A 24,777-nucleotide genomic window follows, 5' to 3' on the forward strand; every position below is an offset into this window, starting at 1 on the left:
TTGTGCATATCTGTGACATCTGCCAGTGGGAAAAACACTCCAAGTATGATACATATTTCAAGAACGAGTGAATTAGTTCAAACTCAAGCTTTCTGGGTCATAATTGAATCAGGTCTCTGGAAACATATGCAATACTTTAATGGCTTTGTCGTAATTCAAGCTATTAATATTTACTGGACTGGATCATGAAACTATCCTAGTAACAAAGGAAGTATAATACTTTTATTATGCAGATAGTATCTTGCTAATGCTGTCTTGTTAAGCCAAAATAACTTTATTCTAGTATTTTTGCTCTTTTTCCTGGCTTACTGCATTTATGTGCATGTACAAGAACTACTGATCAAAGAAGTATTTGCATTTCTCTAACTCTTTTATTGGCCCTAGTCTTTAGCCTTCATGAAAGCAGAACTATACATACATTCTCTAATTAATATACCCTCAGAAGTCTGTGTTACCTCCTATGTGATAAAACACAGTGTGTGTCTCTACCTAAATACCAAGACGTTCCTTGTGGCTCCTTTAATTAAAAGCAGTAGAAGAGGCTGAAGCATTAACTAATGTGAAGGAGGGCAAAGCATGGATTTTTTTACTTCCCACCGAGATCTCTTATCTCTGCGCAAGCAAGAGGCACCAAGGCTTGCACCTCTCTGGTAGCTATACTTAAATCAGCAGCTCCGGACACTTTTTTGTTCCAGGCTGGACACGCACGACCCCATTCCACGGCTTGTGGATGACCCATGGGCAATCAGCACATAGTGGCTCGAACAGGAGCTGTGGGAACCCATCCAGCTCTCCAGCTGGACCAGGACAAGCTACCTGTTGCAACTGTTCCCATAAAGCCGTCTTTGAGGCCATGATACATGGTCCAGAGGCTAGGGACCACAGATGGTCTGCAGAACCACGCTGCCTTTCCGGCAGCTTGCCAGGCATTGCAGAGGATTGACTGGTACAGGACAGAAGCATTTGGGAACCGCTGAATTTTTGTGCTTCCAGTGCAAACTTGCTGTGCAGGGACGAAAAGGGAGAGAGCTGCTGGATCAGAACTGTACTGCATTGCAAAGTCCTTTTTTTGGAGCAAAACTAAGGGATTATGAGGCAGATCCACTTACTATTAGTATCTGAAGGGAATAATATATCATTATCGACTTTAATAAGTAGTGAAATTAAATTATAAACAGTGAAAATTTTGGCTGCCAGAAAACAAATTTCTGACAGTGAAGGCTATCACTATCCCCATGGAGACGAGGATTTGTGATTTCTTGGTACGAACATGAGACAAAGCTATGACTTAGAGAATATAAAAGTGTTTTGCAGACAGTGCTCCTGCATTGGCTCCTGGGCTTGTCTGGAGAATATTGCAGCGTTGTCCCTTTTACACCTGTGAAAGTCCTTTATTTCAGAGCCTTTCATGTATAACAAAATGCTGACTACTGTTACAATAGATACATCTGTTTGAAACTTATAACGCTATTACTTAAAAATTGACCAGAGACTCTGCTCTTGAATGTACATGAAAATACAGAATTTTTACAAAACTGAACTTCCATGGCATTATTATTCACGTGCCGCAGGAGACAATGATTTCTGGTTAAATTTTATGGAATTTATGCCTATTTTCATCCCCACTGAAGCTGATGGTAAGACAGGAAATCCTGCTGAATGCTGCAGAAACAAAGGTTGGTTACGGAGAGACATGGCTGCTGAATTCCTGTACTGCTCTGTGTGTTTATGTGTGCATGTGTGCTTAAGATGAGGGAGACTTAGATGTATTGATTTTACAGCAGCTTTTTTCTCCGCTCTTAAATGAAGTAGAATGAGGAGCAAATAGCCTGGCAAACAAAAGAAACAGTACTATTATTGTAACTGCCTGAGGTTTTATACTCCAAGTGCAGAATCGTAAGGAAGATGGGCTCTGGAGTCTATTTGTCATATATGCCCATGTGACATCCCTGCCAAAATGTGGAGCAGCCTGAAACCCAGCCAAAAACCCAACCTGTCACCTACTGTAGCATTAAAGGTCAGGAATAGTGCTTGCTTGCAGTTATTTAATAAAATACTTCATTGGTTTCCATGCCTCTCTGCAAAAATGGGACTGGAAAAGTCCTTTCCACCTGCACTGTTGAAGTCCTTTTCCTTGGAGACTACTGGTGCATCGCTGCAGACCAGGCTGTGCTGCTATGGTCACACTCCAGGTTTATTCCAGTGATGGCAGCGACTGGGTGGGAAAGTACATCCCTCCTTCTCCTCTCCCTTCCTCTCCCCTTCCTTCCCCTCTCTCAAAGTTGGTTGATGGCTCTGATTACAAAGCCTCCAGGAAAGCGGTCTTAGTCGTAAAAGGCCAAAGTTCATCAACTTCCATTTACATCAGTAAACATGAACAATTCTTCCTGAGCCTGAGAAATCAATTCCCACAATACATCAGCCAGTCGTGCTTTAACGGACTGAATTGAAATGCCCCTTCTAATCTGCATCAGAGGAATAAAAAAGATCCTATCGCATAATGTGTAAAGATGGGAGGGGATGGGGGAGCGGTACTCACCATTGCACATGCAGCGCACATTCCTGTAAAAGCGGGGGCACACAAAACTAATTCGTGCCGTGCTATAGGTCATCAGGGAATGTGAATCAATAGATAGACTTTGCTCACAGTGTTGTTCCTGACAATCCAGTCCAGAGCAATTCTTCTCCAAGATAGCAGAAATACGAATCACATTTTCCAAGTGTCTCCTTGCATTGGTAAGCTTCTGAATCAAATAGGCAGGCTTATAGAAACCACCGTTGTGCATCTGAACTGCAAACAGCATGTCAAGCTGATTGCTGCCTGCCACCGGCTGAATACTGATGATGTGCAGGCTGTCTTGTTTTTGGGAGAGCACTGCGTTTCGCAAGGTACGCCTGAACCCGTGCATGTGAAGGCCAACAAAGTCTTCAGGGGAAACGTTCTCAAAACGGATGGTGACCGTGTTCTGCAGCATTTCTTGTAGCAATTGCTCGACGTGGACCACAACATCGATGGGTACCTGGAACCGTCCATCACTGACAGAGACATTCAGGACATACTTGCCATTATCGAGCCCTCCAAGGGCAATGATCTTTCCATCATGGCTGTTGACCTTGAACAAACTTTTCTGCTCTGATTTTAGTGTATATGTGAGGACATCATACACATCCTGATCCGTGGCATGAATTTTCCCAATGACTCCCCCAGGAAAATCATCTTCCATGGTGACAATGAAAATCTCCAGTGGAATGGCAGTCGGTTTATGAATGCTCTCTTCAATAACCCTCACCTGAACATACGTGTGGGAAACCTGCTGAGGCTTCCCAGAGTCCTTTGCCTAATGCAATTTAGGAAAAATAAAAAAATAAAAAACAAAATAAAACACACATATAACACAGCCAACAATCATAACTTCTCACTATGCATATCTTCACAGCATCAGTAATTCTGAAGACCTCTCAAAAGAACTTCCCAAACGCATTTGCAAAATACATATGTAAAGAAATGTCTCAGCTATTTCTAGCAGTGGAACTTACAAACTCTTTAGGGAAGCACAGATATCTCATCTAAGTGGATTGCAGAGAGAAATGTGTCAGCAGAATGTCTCATTACTCAAACTGAAATGTTCCCAGGATCCCACAGCTATCACTTGTCCTCTTCACAACAAAGCCATTTGAATGTGGTATACTCTGCACCAAATGCAGTTTGGGCTCAGTTCTACCCTGGGAAAGAGACTGAAGCCCGGAGAAATTCCAGCATCACTTTCTGCATTGCTTGGTGTGCTCCAAAGTGTTTCAGACCCTGCTTAGTTTGTGTGTTTGTGAGGGAGTTCAGATTTTTTCTACAGCCCTCTGTACTACTTTACCTGATGCAGGCAAGAAACACACTTGAAATAAATAAAATTTATCACCCTTCAAAAATGAAATAGGGTGCTTGTGCTGTTACTAACGATAAAATATAAGAGCAGCACTGCACTTGGGCAGACGACTGTATGACCCAGAGCACACATGATAGTATCATTTGCACTTTTTTATAGAGAGTAAAAGAGCAAGTATGACAACAAACCCAAGGCCACCTTGACAGAAAGGTGTGCAAACTTGAATCAGTGTCCTTTCGTGCGCTAAGAGAAATGTTTCATTGGAGTCACTATTAAGATATACTACTCCACACATTTATTTGCTTCAGAGAAGAACAGAAGACTAAACTACCACTGGGCAGAGATGTAGCACACATTCGAAGATCTTTGGGAGGAACATTTACAAGCTGAAGAAAAAGAAAAGGCAGGATGGCAACAGTAATATGGATATTACTAGGAAAGGATTAGTAACTTTAAGACACTCTAAAAATCATTCATCCTCACTCCTAAAAGAGCTGGGTGGAGTATTTAAAAAAAAGGTTTCATGTGCGCGCGCGCACACACACACACACTTACATGCACAGAGATTACATCCCATTCCACTTTCAATTTTAACATTACTTTTTAATAAACCTAACACAGAGGAGGAACATGATGGTGGAAAGGAGAAAGCAGCCCTCTGGCACATATGAATGGAAAGAAACATTTCTATGGTCTATACACAACAGGAAACTATAAAATATGTTTTCACTGCAGAAATCCCTAAAGAAAATAATACTGGGAGGAATTAGGCCTCCACCATCCAACAGTGTGGTTTTCTCAACATGTTGGTGCATCTCAGACATTGTGGTTTGTCCAATATTTCATTTCTATGACATACTTGGATCTGTATAACTAGAGGATGCTGCTTAAATTTAATTCTAATGCCCAATTTTGGCTATTCTGGAACTTTGGCTACCAAATTGCCCTGAAAGCAGAATATTTAGGATGCAGATATGGTAAGAATGAAAGGTGAGGTTTTTTTAATTTTCCTACAAGCTCAAAAATGGGTTGCAGGAATATTAAACAGCAAACTTGCAAAACATTACTTGGATTTGAACTGTCAATCAGCATCAGAGCTTATATTTTTTGAATTGCAACTAACTGAGTATGCTACTGCTACAAACAGCATTAAGTGTCCTTGTAAAGGAGCAGACAGGCTGTATTTACAAAAATCAATCCTAGTAAAGCAAGTGGAGGAAGCCTGCATTTCAGACTTAGATTAGAGGACCATGTCCCATTGCTGTGAAGAGGGGTAATTCCTTCCCTAGACTTGCTTATTTACTGAACCCTACTACATTTTCTCTGGCAGGCCTGAGAAATGTGGATAAATTACTTTTGGATTTACAGTTTTTTGTAATCAGAATTACCCTGGTTACAAAGTTCCTCAACAATGACTCTAAGGCTAAGTTTGAGCTGGACTTCCATTGCATGTCTTATTTTCACATTCTTTAAAAGCTAAGTTGACCTTGGAAATGTGATTTCATGAATTCTTGGTAGGTTTCCAAAAATTTATGATTAAATTTATGACTTAAAAGCAGAAGTGATTTTCCTTCCTAGAACAATATTTTGCTGTCACTCGTTCTGTGGTGTATTTATATGTATATAATGCATTTTTGCTTATTTTCCTCGCTTAGCTACAGAAAAAAAAAGATGAAAATCTTAAATCATAACGGCCGCTGCTCAGAAAATCCATTTCATGCGGAGGAAATTGGAAAGTGGCTGGCTACCTATTTATATTTATATGAAATTAGGTTTAAGGACATCAAAGGAAATATACCATGTTGTGCACTTGTAAACTGGAATGCATGGTATTTACTCATAGAATACAGTCAATTAAAACCAACCCATACAGGCAATGCACAGATGACCTACCACTATGAGGGCTTTATTTTCTGTGCAGATGCAAAAATCAAACCGTACCTGCACGCAGAGCACATACTCGGTTGCAACCATGTGCTTGAAAATGACTGCAGATCTCAAGACGCCTTGAGGGTCCAGCGTAAACTCCTCCTCTTCATTGCCAGTGAGGATGGTGAAGGTAAAAGGGGGGCCATTGTGAAAAGAGTCTTTGTCTGTCACTACCAGCTGCAAAATGCTTGTGCCCACTGGTTTATTTTCCTTTACACATATACACAGTGTATAAAGAAAAGGATTAAAATTACACATATCACAATCATAAACCACCACATATTGCTATCGAGCATATTCAACCGAAGCTCTTTGCCCAAGACAGCTTTTCACTTGGCACTGCTTATGCCCCATGGACCGGTAGCAGAGATGGACCGAGGAGCTCTGCCTGACACTGTGTCTGATCAGGACTGACCAAACCTTAAGACTTACTTACACTCTGAGCAAGGTGTAAAGAAGTCTGAGCTCATCCCAGCTCAGAATTTTTGAGGCCAGAGTGCAGTTTCTGGTGCAACAGGGATGAGCAGTAAAACGTGTGACAGACGCCAAGGTTAAGGAGCCTCAGCAAACAGGAACTTACCAAAGAGGTAAGAAAGATGTGTTTACACTTTACTTCAAATAAGATCACTTGATACATCTTTGGCAGATAAATCATCAAAAGCTACTTAAGTGAAACCAAATGCTTTTATATTTTAAAAGTCAGAGAAGTTTTAGATGTGCAGGATAAACTTACTTGAATTACAGCTGTATAGTTAGCTGGAGTAAATACAGGGCTATTATCGTTCACATCGGAAATGTCCACGTTGACTGTCACAGATGAAGACAAAGGAGGGGTGCCACTGTCTCTTGCCTGGATAACTAATGAATAACCAGATATCTGCAAAAAGGTGAAAACATTAAATCATTGTGAAAGTGGTCTTAAATTTTAACTCATCTTCTTTACGTGCAATGCACCACCTACCATATTCTAAGGAAAGCTGTTTGGCCTCATTACTTTCCCTGCCCTTAGTATAACATTATCCTGTTTACTGCCATACTGTGTCCCAACTTCTGTTTTATAAGGCTATCAATAAACATAACAGCTTCACTGTATTAAAATAACTGTATCAGATGATGGATTCCTGAAACAAAGGGGCAGACAAAAAATAAATGGCGGATAATATCCAGACTCAGATGTTACTACTGTAGCTAACATTGTCGGCTCTCCTTGGTGTCAGCTGGGATATGTGACCTGATTCTATTTATCTTATGGCTGGTTTGTATAAATTGCTTATTAGAGCCTGTTTGACACACAACGTTTCTAACATGGTGATGGAGAACCAAGAAAAAGTTCACAGGCAGTTGCCTTAAACACATTGGAAAACATTTGGGACTACTAGGGACAACACAGTCTCTGTAGCAACAGGGTATTATCCACCATTCAGTAGAAAAGGGTTTTTTTTGAGCATACTTGTTTGCAACAGCCGCAAACTACTCAGCATGGCGTGGGCAGTTCAGTGCATCACCCGTGGGCCCTCTACACACATATGTGCCCGTGCCTGAGGTGTGAGCGTATGTGACAATTTGCAAAAGCTGCGTCTATGCACAGCTTATGGATAACAGTTTGATTTTATGAACTGCATCCTTATGTTGGGCTCCATACGTCTTACAACCGCTTTTTACTGTATATCGCTCTGTGCTCCCCAGGGAGAGCTGCTGACACGTCTGCCCGTGAATCCTTCCACAGGGGAGGGAGCGAGGGGGAAACCGCGTGCCAGAGAAAACAGCCCACTCCAGCCTCTTGTGTGGGGCTGGAAAGGGGAAAAAAACCCACCCCCACAGAGGGGAAGGGCATAATGGTAGAGGTGATATTTCAGGGTGGGAGTAAATCCAAAGCCCTTTGAAAAACAAAAGCCATTTGGGTAGGAAGAAGGAGTACAGGCAAACTGTACAAAACAAGGAGGCTCTTCTGGGATGTGGGACCAAGCTAAAGAAAAAGGTAACAGTTTTATGGAGGGGTTGTAGGGAGGAGAAAGACTGTGATTTGGTGGGGGTGCAGTGGCAGAGGAGGGAGGAAGAATCCTGAGCTACGGAAATTCCAGAAACTGAGGCAAAGAATCAAATTTTTTTTTCCCCTTTCAAGCTGTAATTTCTAGTGCTAAAATCAAGACTGACAGTTTTGTGGGGTTCTCTCTCAAATTTTGTGTGTGTTTGCTTTTATTTCCATGTATCCCGGAAAGGTAGGTGACAAAAATCATGGTTTCTATGTGATTACAGCTCTGGAAATGAGTTTCCTTAAACCACTGAAACCTGGGAGTTAGCACTGTCTTTGGGGATCTACAGCAGATGGGGCATCATGTATCATTTTCCCTGAAGGGAAAGAAACACCTGTGTCTAGGAAATGTGCCAAGGAAGCAAAGAAAAAGACAATAACACAGCTTATTTTAACCGAGGGAAACTTCAGAAAATGCAGATCTAACAGAGCTGGCAATAAACATGCACATGCTGGTGAGGGTGAATGTGTGTGTCTGAATGCAGATGTACATGAGTACACTTCAGAAACTAAAAAAAAAAACAAAACCCAAACCCCCCAAAACAAACAACAACCCCCCCCCCCCCAAATCATATTAACAAATTAAGTCTGTGCCATTTAAGAGAAATACATTGCAGCAAATTTGTAACATGCATAGTCATTGTTACTTCCCTGTCCTCGACAGTCCAGTCATTCTGCCATCAAACACTGGCAATTTAATCCTGCCTTTGTGACAATACAGAAAGGATATATGCCACTGTTTTAAGCAGTAGCCTTGCTTCCAACACAGAGATTTTCCAAATGATCTCATATTCTGGGGACAGCAATCAGCTTCCCCCGCTCAGCGGAAGCAGTCTTCAGAGGCAGGAGGCATGGAATTTTTTGTGTTACAAGACTTTTGAAGCCATGTGGCACTCTCCTGCCCTGCTAACAGCACAGGCAACTGTGTTTGTTTGTTTTTTTCCAAAAGCTGCTAATTGCTAGCTATGGCAAAATGGTGATAAATCACCCTGAATGAATAATCTAGTGAGCAAACAAAGCAGCAGAATCTGTTTAATGAAGCACTCTTTCACTTTTGGTACAGCCTGGCCACTTCATAACATCACCTCCCCAGTGACATGTTTTGCAGAGTGCTAATTAATGGCTGAGGTCTCAGCTCGGTGCTTGGTGCCACAATCTGGAGGATGTTGTAATCACTCAGTTGCACACACCGCTGCACGTGTGTGCTTGCACACGCAGGAGAGAGGAGGCAGTTCATTAACGCAGCAACAGCTGCCGGTGGCACCAGGAGAAATCCAGGATTGCTTTTTGCCCCAACCTGGCCTCAGCTGCTGCGTTGGTGCAGGATGGGAACGCTAGCGGAGCAGTTGGGTTGCAGATAGTACTGAGGATAGGGCTGGGGTGGGAAGAAGTGGAACAACATTAGAAAGACCCATTAGAGCATCTTAGACTGATCACTGCAGTCTATAAAAGAAGCTTCTTCAAAATGAGCTAGCAGCAGAGTTGAGATCAATACACATCTGTAAGTCATTGTAAGTCAGGAAGTCCCACATGTCTTACCCTTTCTCGATCCAATTTCTTTTTAACCTTCACGAGTCCCAGAACAGGATCAACTGAAAATTCATTGTCTCGATCCCCATTCACTATAGAAAAATGAATCTGGCCATTGGAAGGACTGTCCAGATCTTCTGCTATCAACTTTTTGGAAGGAAGAGTGAAAATTAGCAAAACAATTATTAAGCCATCCGTATACTACATTATTTGCTCAATATCCCAAAAGCAAGACTTCATATTCCATTAGACTAGTTACATCTGAACTCTGCGCCATCAAGACAATCAATTTTTGATTCCTCCCCTTGGACCTTTTGGAATTTTAGCCTTAAAACATGCACAATATTTTAATCCTAATATTCCATATAACGCTTTCTTTCTGGATCCACAAGTTCCACGATGACAGTATTGTGAGGTTTAGGTATGGCCCACTACATGCCAGACTGAATAGATACAAATACTACGTGACACAAATACTACGTATTACACTGAAAAGTTGAATTCTGCCTTTCCAATAAAACCCACTTGTTTCTGGCTGACTCATGAAATGCAAAGCCTCAAACATGCCATTAGCCTTTGACAGCATATTGGGGTTAAAAAGAAACAGTCAGTGCTACTGCTACTTTCTTTTTTGGGGAAAACTGGCAACAGCCTGGAAAGCAGGAGATGCAGAATATTGGCTAGAGAATGGTTTGGGTGATTCAAGATGCAGTAGTTATCATTATTAACCAGCGCAGCAGTACTTTAATAAAGGTCATGTGGCAGAGGGTTTCATCCCGCCTAAATGCCGCCCACGGCCTCACTCACCATTATCACCGAATCACCGATGGCAGCGTCCTCGCTGATGACCGCGCTGTAGACCACCTGGCTGAATTTCGGTGCGTTGTCATTAACGTCTGTCACGTTTACATTCACAGTTGTAACAGCGCTCAGGGCTGGAGTACCTCCATCTTTTGCTTCCACTACTAAGTAGAAATCCTTACACGATTCATAATCCAAAGCTTCAAAAATGGAAATCGCTCCTTTGAAGCAAGGGAGGGAATGTCAACAGCCAGCAAAAGACAAATAATGCTATGGACTAAGGGATTTGGCTGTAGTAAATAGTACAGTATGCTATTTATCACCATGGCACACATACAAAATATGTTGTTCTAACTGTAACACTGCCCAATCCAATAAAAATATTTGGTCAGATTTCTAATGCTGTTGTTTGATTAAAGAATTATGCCAATTGCACTTGGGTTGACTCTGCAGAAAGGGCCTTCACAAGGCATGAAGCAATGAATGGTTTCTCATGAAAATAACGTTTATTATACCAGTACTGTAGATGGTGAAGTGGAGGCCATATCCACCCACTTGCCTGGGCTGATGCACAGAGCCTGTGGGGGAACTGGATGCCGACTCTGGAAATCAGCCCGACAAGTCAACAGAAATTCACTCCCATGTAATTAACTTCTCATGAATTAAATACAAATGAATGGGGTATGAATACCTTTGAGAAATCAGTAGTCTGTCATTTATGTGATTAAACAGGGACTTCTCCACTCAACTAGGTTTATAAATTTTGGGTTCCCTCACTACGCAATGAAAATTAAGATTCTCTGTAACTTAACTCACTCTGTGCACCCAGACCCCCTCTAGGACAGAAATGCTTTTTATGCAACCCCTCCACCTGTTTCCCACACAACCATAACCTTAACAAGAAGGGAGGAGTGGATTGTGCACAGATTACTGGTGATGCCTTGAAGGAGGTAATACTGGGCACAGCAGGAAAGACTTAAAGCCAAATCCTTAACCTTGGCAAGCCAAATCCTTTCCAATATAGACCCATCATCAGCAGGGATGTATGGGGCTTAAAGGTCATTTAGTCCAACCGCTGCCCAACGCAGGTCAGCTGAACCTAATCATTCTTGAAGGTACTCATCTCTAATGTTCTTATAAACCTCCAGCATCAGTTTCCTAACCTTCTTAGGAAATCTATTTGAGTATTTAATAAGCATTACAGTGAGGAATTTCTTCCCATCATTTAACCGAAATAATGCAAATGCAATTTAAGCCCACCCACAACTTCTTTTCTCATGAGTGGGCTTGGAGAACAGTTTATTCCTCTCCTTTCCATAGATACTTTTTACAAGCTTGAATACTAACAGCATGACTTCTCTTTTCTAGCTTAAAAAGCCTCAATTCCTTTAGTCTTTCCTGGTAAGCCACATTTTATAGACCCCAGATCATTCCTCTTAATCTCATCTGGGCTCTCTCCAAATGAATCCTACCTTTCAGCATGACTTGCTGGAAGCAGGAGCCCTGAAGAGAAGCTTCCAAGTGGCTAGCAAAGAGTTCCCACTGATAAATGGTGTGAAGGGCATTATTTTTCAAGCCCTGATCAGGCATGCTACATCAGCACCTGGCTGTCTGGAAACTGAGCTCCTGCCTCTAAACCGATAATAATGGAGCTGTCACACATTAATGAATAATAGTTTTTTTTGGTTTTGTTTTTTTTTTTTTTTCCTTCTCTGTGTGATTAAGCTTCATTATGGGTTTTTATTGATTTATCTCCTTGGCTTCATTGTCAAATGTGAAGTTAAGTATTGCTGTCTAGGTGTATTTATGTTTAAATTTTGTTAGCGCTAATCAACATTACGAAGATAACAGACAACACACAATTATCTTAAGTCCCTTACACGTAAGGCAGTGGCCTCCGCAGACTGGAAAGAGATTTTTGCACACAGTAATATAAGTGACACAATGCATCATTTTGAGATTTTCCAGGTTACTGGTTATTACAGCTGCACTCAAACAAGTGTTACCTTCAGCTTTCAAAACCAAGATTGTTTTGCTCTGAAGCTCTGGTGCCAGATTTGCACGGGTCATCCTGAATGTTATGAGAATAAGGGGATCCACTACAGGAAGCACAGAAGAATCATAGCTTACTGTCTGCTGACGGATTAAAACCTCAATAAGGATAAAGAATATATCCCATTAAGGAAATTCAAAGAAAATGAGCCATTTGGACCAAATAAGGCAGCTTTTCTTAGTATTTCTTGAAGAGAAGCAGCAGTATGTTTTTAAAATTTGTGATGTATAACAAAACCACCCCAATAAACCCAAACCATGGCTGAAGTCAACTGTCAGACAACACAAATAAGAAGCAACCTAAGTCAGTGAAGATATATACAGCTGTATAAATAGCAGTCACTGCCTGACATGTTGGGACTGCCAGCTACTTGGTCCTGATAGCACTGTCTGATGCGTGCTAAGGTCCAGAGTGTTGAGACTGTACTCAGCTGGTAAGCAGGTAAACATTGCAAGTGTTCGTAAGTGTAAGGGTTGTGCAGTTGGGCTAAAAGGTTGTCACATCTACGTTGACTTCAACAGACACGCTAATGGAGAAAAGTATTTTCCACTTGAGCTGCGGCAGCTGAGTGTGACCGTAATTTACATCACTCTGCAACCTAAAATTGGTTTTTAACTGTGCAACTAATTCCACATTGACAAGCTCCAACTCTCTGTCCTTGGAAATTTTTTTGTTCAAAAGCCTTCCCCAAAGCATTTGCATTTTTCTGATGCTCATACAAGTAAGAGCTGCTTTACAAACCTGTTTTTGAGTTAATCCTGAACTTCCCTTTCTCATTCCCTGATCTGATGAGATAGGCAATCTCAGCATTAGTTCCAATGTCTTGGCTTGTAGCAAAAACAGAGAGGACCTCAGTACCAGGTGAGGTGTCTTCAGGTACTGTAACAAGATAATCTCTTCTTTCAAACACAGGGGGGTTGTCATTAATGTCTAGCACTGTAATGGTAACGGTGGCAAATGAGGACAAGGTCAACACAATGCTCTGATCGGAGGCCTTTACACTGATGTTATAGGAAGACTGAAGCTCTCTATCAAGAGGATGCTCCAAAATAATGATTCCTGATGACCGATCAACTGAGAAGTAACCATCTGCGGAGTCTGCCAGAGAATAGGTAACTTTTCTGTTCACACCTGAAAGAGAAGCAAATATGAAAAATGATAAAGTGAAATAAAGAAAACAACAAACTCTTCCCATCTAATGGAAAGCCTAAGCAAGATCTGCTATCACACTGATAATTTCCAGTGGAGGTGGTGCACATGGAAGTAGGAGCACCTGTGGGTACAGAATTGCTGAAGGCTTGGGAGATCAGGACATGCTCTTTTCACATGTCAAATCCCCATGGATAAGCTAAGTTCCTTCCCTCACCATGATACTTTTTTAAAAGATCACTTTGCAGAACTGCTGTGTAATGAAACTTGAAAGCACAATCCAGATATGGTCCTTGCCCAGAAAAGCTTACAATTGAATTAGATGAGACAGGCGGAATGCTGAAATTGGAAATGTCTCAGAGCACATCTTGGAGGAATAGAAATGTACATAAGGGAAAAATAAACCCATAAAAATACATCAAGTGGCACAGAATGTACTTGCTACCTGTGCTGCCTTGATTCCACTGTTGAGCAGCAAAATATTATCATCAGACGATACCTATTAGACAAAAGCTGCATCAAAGAACTCCTGCCAGAACATGGACATTTTAGAAAGGCAAGTCCCTCACTCCCCCGATTTGAGAGTGAAAATTGAATTGTACAAGAAGATATCCTGTGTTTTTCCAGTCCTGCCTGTATTTCCCAATACACAACATCTATCCACCTGGCTGCTGAATATGCAGATCTATGCTAAGGTTGTTGTCAGTAATAAGGCCTGAGGGGAAGGTACTGACTTGGTTGCTTGCTGCACTACAGTGGGACAGCCATTTCAAATCTAATTAAAAGCTAACACAGTTACAATCTAATTCAACCCCCTCGATGCTGGTTGATTTTGTGATTTGGTCCTGGGTGCTGCACATGGTAACTAAAACACAAAGATCCACTAAATGGAGAGTCTCTGTTTTTAACATCTCTCACTTGAGCATTTGCTGCCCTTTTTGTTGGAGAACAGACTTTACAAGCCTGACATTAATCAGATGAACAAGAGCTACCAATCCCTTCTAGGCATATTTTGTTAATTTAAAATTTGTGACAGTATTATTCTGCTTTCCAGCAGCAAAGCATTGTAGAAATGTCTGATCAAAAGCAGCACAAATCACATTTGTTTTCTGCTTGACATAGCAGGAGTAAAGCATCCACACAAGGGGGAGCTGGGAGACTCTTTCTTCAATCACACACACATAAAAGCCAGAGCAACTACAAAGTCCCAGAGCCTACTTGGAGAGCATTAGGAATTGCTATTTGGCCTCTTCAGGGAATAAAGTTTTTATGCAGTGCTTGAGACACCACAGTATATTTTAAATGTTCAAATGTCTTTAAAATAAGGAAAATTTTAAATGGCAATATTGCAATGAACCAGGTTGTTATTTTTTTTTTTATTTTTTTTTAAATCACAGCAGAACCTCTCTATTTACCATGGCATCTCAAATGTGAAAAATACAGAGGCTGTCCTTCAACAAAACAGGCAAGGCAGACAAGGAGGTGACTGCTGTCCCATAGACAAGGAACCAAGCTCAGCCCATGAACTAGTCAGAGACTCTCATGTGTTGAAATACCTCGACCCTGAACACCCGACAGTCTGCTGGAGACCACGCTTGCCTCCTCACTTAGCCTCTTCTACATGCATCCAAATGCTCCGTCAGCTGACCATCAGCCAAACTGGCAAAAGTAAAAAAGGAGTAAAACCCTCTGGAAAGTGGAAGGTTTTGAGGGTCTGAATGGCTGGAGGTGTGTCTACATTTCTAACAGGGGAGGATCTCCTTCTGCTAGAAATCCTCCCCAAACTTCCACTTACAAAAAGGAAGAGACCTGACCAGAACAATTAATGAGCTAGTAATTAGACCTGATCCCTGGGGATGCTGGAAAAGGGGATTTTTGCCTGAATCAGAGCATGCAGTTGAACACCCAACCTACACATGAGTTTTAAATGTAAAGCTATTTAGTATTCTGTACTGGACTCTCTTGATGTCTACCAGTTTCTACACAGAATTAAATACTTCTCTGAAGCAAGGACCTTAACACACACTTTCCACGCATATGTGTCTGTGCTTGCAGGAGAGCCTGGTTTGGGTTTTTCTCTGGCACAAAACTCCTATTTGATACTACAGCACACCTGGGCACAAGACAGAAGATTCAGATACCAAGGTCTTTAAAGGCATCAATAGCTAGAAAGGACATGGCCTACCCATGCCTTATGTCTTCAAACACCCCAAAACTTTAGCAAGAATATCTCGCAAGAGGGAGTGGGGAGAGACAGAATTTGGTGCATGTGACACCACACAGGGTGAGTTTACATACAGGAAGTAGTAACTCTGGTGACTGCAGTCTGATTGATATATAATCCGACCACTCTCCTTGTATTCTTCTTCCTAAAGGTGGTGTCCATAAATTAACAAAATATGAGTAATGTTTTTAGATAAGTGATTGCTAATGATCCTACAACGGACACAGTTCAGATACAGATTATGGTGTTCTGGTTGCTAACTCTAATATAAGGGATTTTTAGGTAGAAATCAAGAGAGTTACTTCTGGAAGGCAAGTGCTTTTATTTTTCTTTCCTGGAAAACAAGAGAGGAATACAGAAGTTCCAGGGATGTGGGTTATCTTGTACCAGTCTGGTTTGATGACAAAAGCACTCTTATTTTTCCCATGGACCTGGAGGAAAAGCTCTTAGAGGTGAAAATGCCATTTTATGCAAAGAGAGGTAGAAGATCAGGGCAGAGGACCTGAGCTGGGACACTCACAGATACCAACCCTCGGTGGCTTCAGCCTGAATGCAGAGGCAGAATAGAAGGAGAAATACAGAGGCATATCTCATCTGCCTGCTGACCTTCTCCTACAGTGTTTTGTGGGGCTGGAGGTTAACACTTGTTTCTTGGGAGGAAAATGAATTAAATGAAAAGCTGTGGCAGAAACAGCACTTTGAAGAAAGTGTTGTGTTGCATCAATAGCTGTTTCCACTCAGCTTCCTGACCCAAGGCTGGAAACAAAATAGGCAGGAGGCAAAGGTGAGGTAGGAAATAATTTCTACTGGAATCCAAAATGCTTTAGTCCAGGGGGCTGCCATCTGCTGAGACAGAAGCATCCACCATTGTGTGTCAATGGCATCCCTGCTGAGGCGGCGATGGTAGATTCTGCTGTGACTATAAAGGAGGTGTTTTCTGTGGAAAGGAAACGACTGCTCCAACACCATGGTTCCTGCACTGGTAAAGAGAGCAATCCTCCCACACTGCTTGCCCACAGCTGTTGGGGGATTAACGTTTGCAAACTGCGTTGTGTCTATTCACTTACTCAGTTAAACTTCTCAGATTTCTAAGGTGCCAATCACGAACATAAGCTATTTGAACATGGAAAGCTTTGAAGGAATTACTATTACTCTAAGAGGATTGCAGTACATTTTTTAAATAAAGGAATAAGCAAGCACATTTTCTATTTAGACTTGTATTAGCATATGATAGAATATTGCCCTTTGCCAAATCTCTGGTGTGAAGAGCTTGTACAACATACAGCTGTCTAGTACCTCAAATGACATCCTTCAAACAGGTTTTTTTTCCTTGTTTTCTTCTGTACTAAAACAAAGGGGCATGCACTGAATTTCACAAAATGACATCTTCTATATCATTACTAAATAGAACCAGGGAGATAAAATAACCTTTCTTTATCATTCAGGAGTATCAAATTCCTCTTTGTCTAACTCATAGAATCGTAGAATCATTTAGGTTGGAAAGGACCTTTAAGATCATTGAGTCCAACCATTAACCTAGCACTGCATTGTCCACCACTAAACCATGTCCCTAAGTGCCACATCTACACGTCTTTCAAATACCTCCAGGGATGGTGGCTCAACCACTTCCCCCGGGAGCCTGTTCCAGTGATTGACAACCCTTTCGGTAAAGACATTTTTCCTAATATCCAATCTAAACCTCCTTTGGAACACCTGAGGCCATTTCCTCTTGTCTTATCACTTGTTACTTGGGAGAAAAGACCAACACCCCCCTGGCTACAACCTCCCTTCAGGTAGTTGTAGAGAGTGAGAATGTCTCCCCTCAGCCTCCTTTTCTCCAGACCAAACACCCCCAGTTCCCTCAGCCGCTCCTCATCAGACTTGTTCTCTAGACCCTTCACCAGCTTCGTTGCCCTTCTCTGGACATGCTCCAGCACCTCAGTGTTCTTGTAGTGATGGGCCCAGAACCGAACACAGTATTTGAGGTGCAGCCCAATTGAAAATGGTGAAGTTACAACATGGTTTGATCCAGACGAACACAAATGAAAAGGCTGAGCATTAACACAACAGGCACAATGCCCATATGACACCGAGTTCCTGCAGTCAGCGTTACCTGCCAACTGCATCACACACAAACTAAAATTTACACGTATTAAAGACCATACATAGTGTGCTTCTCCTTTCTGTTTTCATCTGTCACCCTGAGCTCATTATTTAATGTGTTTCCCCAAGTGCAGCTAGCCCACTCGTTTTTGTTTATCTCTGGAAAAATGATGCCTAACTTTGTCATCTGCTCATTTTCATTTTGAAAACCTACAGAAAGAAAAATAATGGCAAGAATTAAAAACAAACAAACAAGAAGTAAAACAGAAAGCTGTCCAGAGAGCTGTAAATAAAGCTATTTATCAATTTAGCAGTGATTTGCAACCATGGTATCTGATTATCGTGCTTCCTCTTGCCTCTGTCTTTCATGGTGTGGCTATTAACACTGGCGTGTACCTATGGCCTTTTCTGATTACCTAAATGTTAACCACAACACCAATTACTGGAAGTTAAAAGTCCACAACTTCATTAACAGCAAACAAGACAAAAGACGAATACTAAACCAGATTTTATGATACTCTACTCCATCATTTTGAGATGAAAGAGAAAAATATTGCCAGAAGTACCTTGCTGAACTGTAGAAGAATATATAGCCCCATAGGGAAAGATATTTCAAGTGATTTTTACAACTTAAGCAGAAAAGCTGGCCAAGTTCAATCTGTAACACTTCTACTGAGACAGGCTTTCACTGCTTTGTCCCTCTTCTGGGGGTAAATGATAGCCTTCACCCCAAAGGCCTTTACTCACACCAGTGCTCCAGTGGAGTCATGGTACCATGGGATGGAAGGAGGGCCACAGAGGACAGAGATGAAGATAACCAACCCCTTACTGAAGGGAAGCACTGGAGAGAAATGGCAGGCATAAGCTTTTAGTGGTATATCTAAAACGCTGCTTTCCGTTTCAGCTAGGTCAGGTGGTGTCTTTTTTTGGTGGGAAGATGAGATCTGGATGGTTGGCTCACCCTCCCTCACTTTTCTAGCAGACATTTTCATAGCCCGTAGTACTGGCTTTCATGACTTGACAGGAATAATTGTTTCCATCAGTGCTCCTGAATGATTCACTTCCTTGTGCTGATCATGAATAAGCTTATTTTTCTGAAGTGGAGGAGGCCATTTTGGATACACCTGATTTAGGGTTACACATTGCAGCTGACAACATTGGGCAATGTAGCCTGAAGCAATGGAATGCACATGTAGAGAGATATACATTAAAAATATGCATGTATGTATGTATGCATATATATACACACACAGAGGCAAACACACATATATATTTCAGTGATCCAGTTTAAATACAGGGATTACTTAGTCAACATAATCCAAGAGGTACAATTCTCCTTGTCTAGTTCTCTGCCTCCATGTTGCTAACAATGTCTTGGAAATCTCAAAAATTAAAGAAATTAATAGAAATGACAGAGTATAAAGATAGCAGGAATCTTGTGAGGTCCTCTAATTTATCCCTGCACAAAGGATGGATGTAATTTATCCCCAAACACAGGCCTATCCTTTGATCGTGAACTTCCATAACGTCCTTGCATAACACACCCCAGTGCCTCACTTTTCTTTCAACTAAAAGTCTTGTTCTGACTTTTTGCTGAGATTTGAATAAAAACAATAAAAGAGAAGGGGGAAAAAAAGAACAAAGGTTGATTTCCTTCCTCAGAGCTACGTGTCTGATATCTGAAGACCGTTTATCATCTCAGTTCTCTTTTCCGGGGCACCCCCTCTCAACTGTTTTAATATTTCCTGGTAGCACACATTTTCCAGACTTGTGATCTTTCTTGTAGATCACCAGGTAGTCCACATTTTCCTGGAAGTGTTGTACCCAAAACTTGATACAGCCTTTCACTTCAGGATTTGCCAACACCAAATAAACAGAAAGAACTAGTTCTGTTTTCCAGCATTACTCTTGTTTACTCACCTCATTAAAGTATTTGCCTTTTCACACCAGTATGAAAGTGTAAACATACATTCAGCCTATGACCCACCATAATACAGCTGCTTCTCTGCAGTTCTGCTGCCCAGTCAGTCATTACCAGACAATACTGGTGCACTTGGTTATTCTTATCTAAACATGGGATTTCACATTTATCTTGATGACTTGCATTGTATTTTTCCATCCCACTTTTCCAACTTTTAAATCCCACAATTATGATTTTGACACTATTCAGGGTACCTGCAGCCCCATTCTGCATTCTGACATCTAGCAATACAGACCTTATGCCTACTTGTTCATCCAGGAATGAAAATCTGCAATGCTGCACCCAGTACCTTTCTTAACTTATCCCTCCAGTGTAACAGTCATTACAAACTCACCTGATAACAGTTTGATGTAGACCATGTTTCCCTAGCTTGCTTATAAAAATATCATGCAGTACAATGTCAACAACTTCACTAAACCTAAGCCATACCACCCATAATGTTTCTTTCTATATGCCCTCTTTGCACATTGCAGAAGGAAGTAAGATCGGTTTGATGTCTTCTGCTTGCTGAACACAGACTAGCTCTTAGTCATCTTGACACACATATACTCATTATTTTAATGCACGTTGGGTGACTAAGTTCCCCTGACTACCTATCTGCAGCTTTAAAAATCTAGCCCTTTAAAAGATTCAACAACAGGGTTGTATAGACTGACTACTTACAGGATTAGGTCTCCTGAGTGCCTAGGCATGGGAAGCAAAATAAGCAATATGAAGTAGGGCTTGTTTAGGCAGAAACCTAAGCTTTATATCATAATCCCCGAACATCTTGTTTGTTTACCTCCTAACACTAGGTAAGTCTAAACTCCACAGACCCTGACTATTATTTTTTATTTGGCAATTTTTCAGTGTCCCAATGTGCTGTATCTCTGCCTTCCTAGAAGTGCTTCTGCCTTTATTAAAAAGGCAAAAGCTAGGTTTCCTCCTGAACAACTCACTGGATGAACTTGGACCTGTAGGTGTCCTCGGGACTGGCCAGCCCACTGCGGGATGTGGGGCACTGCCCTCCCACTCTCCTTATGGAAGAGAAGTCTAATGGTAGGTACACCTTTCCAGGAAGGATGAGTACAAAGGTGCATTGCCATAGACTACTACTTCTCATTGAACGAGGGGAACAGAGCCCAGAACCCAATCACCCACCAGGCTACAGAGCAATGCTCACTCATGTCTTCTTTTTTTTTTTTTTTTCCTCTGGCTGATTCCTGAATCCTTTTTCAAAACAGCTTCAGTAACAGCGGAAAGGAACCCCTATTTCAACTACAAACCCTTACTTACGCAATGCTGTTTTGAATAGCTGCAGAAAAAGGAATTAATAATTCAGGTCTTCCAGATCCTGCATTAGTGCACTAACCCCTGGACTATTTTAAAAGTCAGTGAGGCAAAGATGTAGGTAAAGATACTGGAAGCTCCATGTATGTTTTAAAGAGAATGAGCCATCCTCTGGAAAATATCTTATTTTACAAAACTCAGACAATATCATCTAGCTAGTGCCATCACTGCCAAAGTTATCTACCTATTAGCTGTTGTGTTTTAGTAAATCTTCTGTCCTATTATCTCTGTTATTCTTCTTATTCATGTTTCAATCCTTGTTTTCTTCTTTTTCAGATCCGTTTTGAGGTTATGCCTCAAATGTTTCTAGATCCATTTTAAGGGATCTCCCCAACATAAACAAACATGCAAAGCAGACGTTTGCTGTATACTGGCTTTGCCAGCAAATGCCAAAATCAATATCTACTTCAGCATTTCTATTTTATTACTTGCCATTATACATAATTCAGAGAACTGCTCTTTAATCAAATTGTGACTATCTTGCACTCCTCTCTGACACTTCTGCAATCTCACGTGGCAGCACTTCACCCTTCCCCAAGCCCAGCTGTGTGTGCAACAGGCTCAGTTGCTCTAATTCCTTCAAGAGCAAAGCCCACCGTTGATAAGGTTCAAGTCAGTACTCTTTACTTCCACGCATGTGTTCTTGAACGTGGTGACCCACTGAACAACCAAATGGAGTGATTTTTTTCTGTACTGTGCTCACCAGCATTTCGATGCTGCTTTCTACAAACAAGTGATAAACTATCTATGTTCCTCGGTCATTATTTCTGATAGATATTTAATTTTTATTGTTTTAATTGTTTCTTAATTTTTCTCATTGACACAAGGAGGGGACAGGAAGAAAAAGAAGATATAATATGCATGCTTCACCACCTTCCTGAAGGTAGGTACATTCCAGACTGGACTGACCGAAACCTAAAGGAGAAGTTATATTACCATTCTTCCCTAGAAAAGACATTTCTTATTTCCTGTGCACTTCCTTATGAGTCCACATGGTAAGGGTTTGATTTGTTGGGGTTTTTTGGTCAAACCTCAGTCAAAATCACTGAGGTCAAAACTTGGAGGGAAAATACCAGTTTTGTCACAGATTTCTTGGAAATTCAAGATGAAACTTTCAATCATAAGTTGAAATAAAAAGGCACTCCTCCCCCCCAGTTTGCCAGGTTCCCCAACTGCTCACCAAGCAGGCTATTAGATATGGGAGAATATTTCCCCAAACTACACTTTCTGCAAAATCTCATCTGCCACTAATCCTTCTTCTCTCAATTATGTCCAGCTTGGGATGAACTGGCAGACAGAGATGGCATCAGCGTGGGTTTGCTGCCGGTCTGCACTGCTCTGCCAGGTCATGGTGAGGATGTTATGCTTTGGTCTGTATCCACAGTGCAGGTCTCCGGTTATTCCCAGAGGGGCTCTGGGGTGCCCATGCTGCACAGCACTCAGGGAATATCTCCATCCTTGGAGATAGCTGAAAGTCATCTGGACACAGTCCTAGACAACTTCTTGTAGGTGGCCCTGCTTGAGAAGGGTGGTTGGACAAGATGATCTTCCAGAGGTCCCATCCAACCTCAACCATCCTGTGACGGTGTGAACCCTGCAGCATGACACCACTGTATCCACCAGGCCAGAGACACGTTTCTAGCAAGGCTGTCCAAGGTGTTTCACCTCTGATTGTCACCACGCACAACTTCCTGCTGGGAAGTGGACCATAAGCTGTGACAAACACAAGGTATGGACAACACTATGTCAAAGAATAGGGCTGCTGGCAAAGGGCGACTGCCTTGCTGGGCAAGCAAGTGCGTGCAGGCCTTTGCTGTTTGAGGTGTGACTGCTATTCGAGGAAGAATCAGATCAGTCTGAATTGTGTCTCTGAGACACTCCTAGATGTGGCTAGTCAGACCGTAACCTGGGCACCAGCTGGCTCCTTGCAGGCTGCACGTCACCACACCTCCTGTGCAATGTTCTTGTACGGGCCCTGGGGCTGGAGAAGGGGCGTGGGGGTGAGGGACAGCTGGGGATGGAGCAGGGAGGTCTATGCACTGCGGAGAACTCTTTGAAACCAAATAAAGGCCACTCCTGCCAATTTTTTGTCTGCCTACATGCCTGTGTTTTCCTGCACACTGGCTGCATGCAATACAAGGTACTGGCTCCACGACAATGTAGTCCAGCTATGCTGGTTGGCTGTGCAGGGAATGGGGAAGGACCTGCATGAGCAGGTACCAGCCATGGCTTCAACCACAGGATAATGAAGAGGCTGGACGGGAGCAGTGGCAGGCAAGACAGGGCTGGCTGACAAGGTTGTTCCAATTTTGAGCAAAATTAGAACTCCATATTCATCACAAACCCAGAAAAAAAATCAACAGGTCACTGAAATCACTAAACTGACTACAAAAGGTGGACGGTGTGGAATTGCCGATGCCCCAGTGGCGATGAAGAGGACTGCAGAGGACAGATGATGCACTGTTCATATTTAGCACAGTAAGTGCTTCTGCCTTTGGTAGACTACACCATCAATCATCACGGAAACAGGCCTGAGCGTGGAGGTCATTCACAAGGCAAAGCAGCTGCAAGTGAGGCAGGTTTTAACCATCACATAAAGAACTGCTGAGCTTGGACCGTGTTGTCATTCATTCTTATATCCTGTGAGCGAGGCCACAACACTGTCTGCATGGAGAAAACACGAGCAGCAGAGGAAATGAGTATGCACCTGCAGCTCAGGTCTGGACTCCAGGTTTATTTAGAAGTTTATAATTTTTTTAATGTCATGCTTGCCACAAAGTCCCATGCAGGTTTTCTCAGTGTTGCTGCTCTAGCATGACCCTAATTCCATTGAAATGGGCTGACTGTAGTTGTCTGATGGGTTTGCTCAGATAATTACACCTCAGGATTCACTCCAACTCTTCTTGTGCCTTAATTTGAACAGAATGGAGTAACTTGGCGCTTTGATTTGAAGACAGTGGGAGGTGGAAAACCCACTGCTCCCTGTGAACTTCTCTAAAAATCTGTAAAACCAGCATTTCTCCTTCATTTCCTAGTTTGCACATTTCCAAACTTGATGGTGGTGAATTAGTAGGAAATACTATCTTGTGGAAAAATTAAGAATTTCCAGTGGAAGCAAGATGGGAGAAAGAATTGTTTTATATTAAAGTTACTAATAAGTCTTAACAAAGGGACACATGTATAGTCTCTCTCCTTCAAGCAATCATTTAATTTAAGATACCTAGCTACATGGAGAGGTTATGTAAAATGAACTTGTGTGCTTCTAGAGTTAAACTGTTAAAGTGATTTTCTTCTGTTGAATACTGTGAAGAAGAATTGTATTTCTCCTTCAGTGTGTCCAGCTGGTACAGCTAGTTTCTAAGCATGTATCCAAATCACAAATCTATTAAACAACAATTTATGTTCCAGACCTGAAATTTCCCAGGATATCATGAGTTCAGGAACTTCAAGAGATACCAAAGGCACAAGGCAAGTATAACACTATTTTCCTGTTAACTGGAAATTTTCTTAATTATCCAACAGTGTCTGACCACAGTATTTTTGGTTTTATGTTAAATTGTGTTTAGTTGCAGACCATAAATTGACTTCTGCCAAGTTTTATCTCAATGGCTTCTATACTGATACTCCTACCCTTACAGTACCTGGCTCTTCGAAGCCCAACGCAGAAGAACAGGCAAATTCTAAGACTGATTGTAAGGTGTTTCCTGAATGTTAAAAATTGATTTGTATGATGATTACTGGCTCCATTGATGTTTTCAGGGTAATGCT

General features: G+C 41.7%; 1 protein-coding gene across 1 annotated transcript in view; it reads right to left on the reverse strand.

Annotated features, from left to right (window-relative positions):
- FAT3 (FAT atypical cadherin 3) overlaps positions 1–24,777 on the reverse strand; it is a 353,905-nt gene that overhangs the window by 43,022 nt on the left and 286,106 nt on the right. The window contains 6 exon segments of the mRNA XM_075742391.1: positions 2,540–3,338; positions 5,820–6,017; positions 6,541–6,684; positions 9,379–9,516; positions 10,177–10,391; positions 12,965–13,354. Of these exon segments, the coding sequence (XP_075598506.1) occupies positions 2,540–3,338; positions 5,820–6,017; positions 6,541–6,684; positions 9,379–9,516; positions 10,177–10,391; positions 12,965–13,354 (1,884 nt within the window).

The sequence above is a fragment of the Balearica regulorum genome, chromosome 1 (assembly GCF_011004875.1).
Source record: "Balearica regulorum gibbericeps isolate bBalReg1 chromosome 1, bBalReg1.pri, whole genome shotgun sequence".
Classification (NCBI taxonomy): Eukaryota; Metazoa; Chordata; class Aves; order Gruiformes; family Gruidae; genus Balearica; species Balearica regulorum.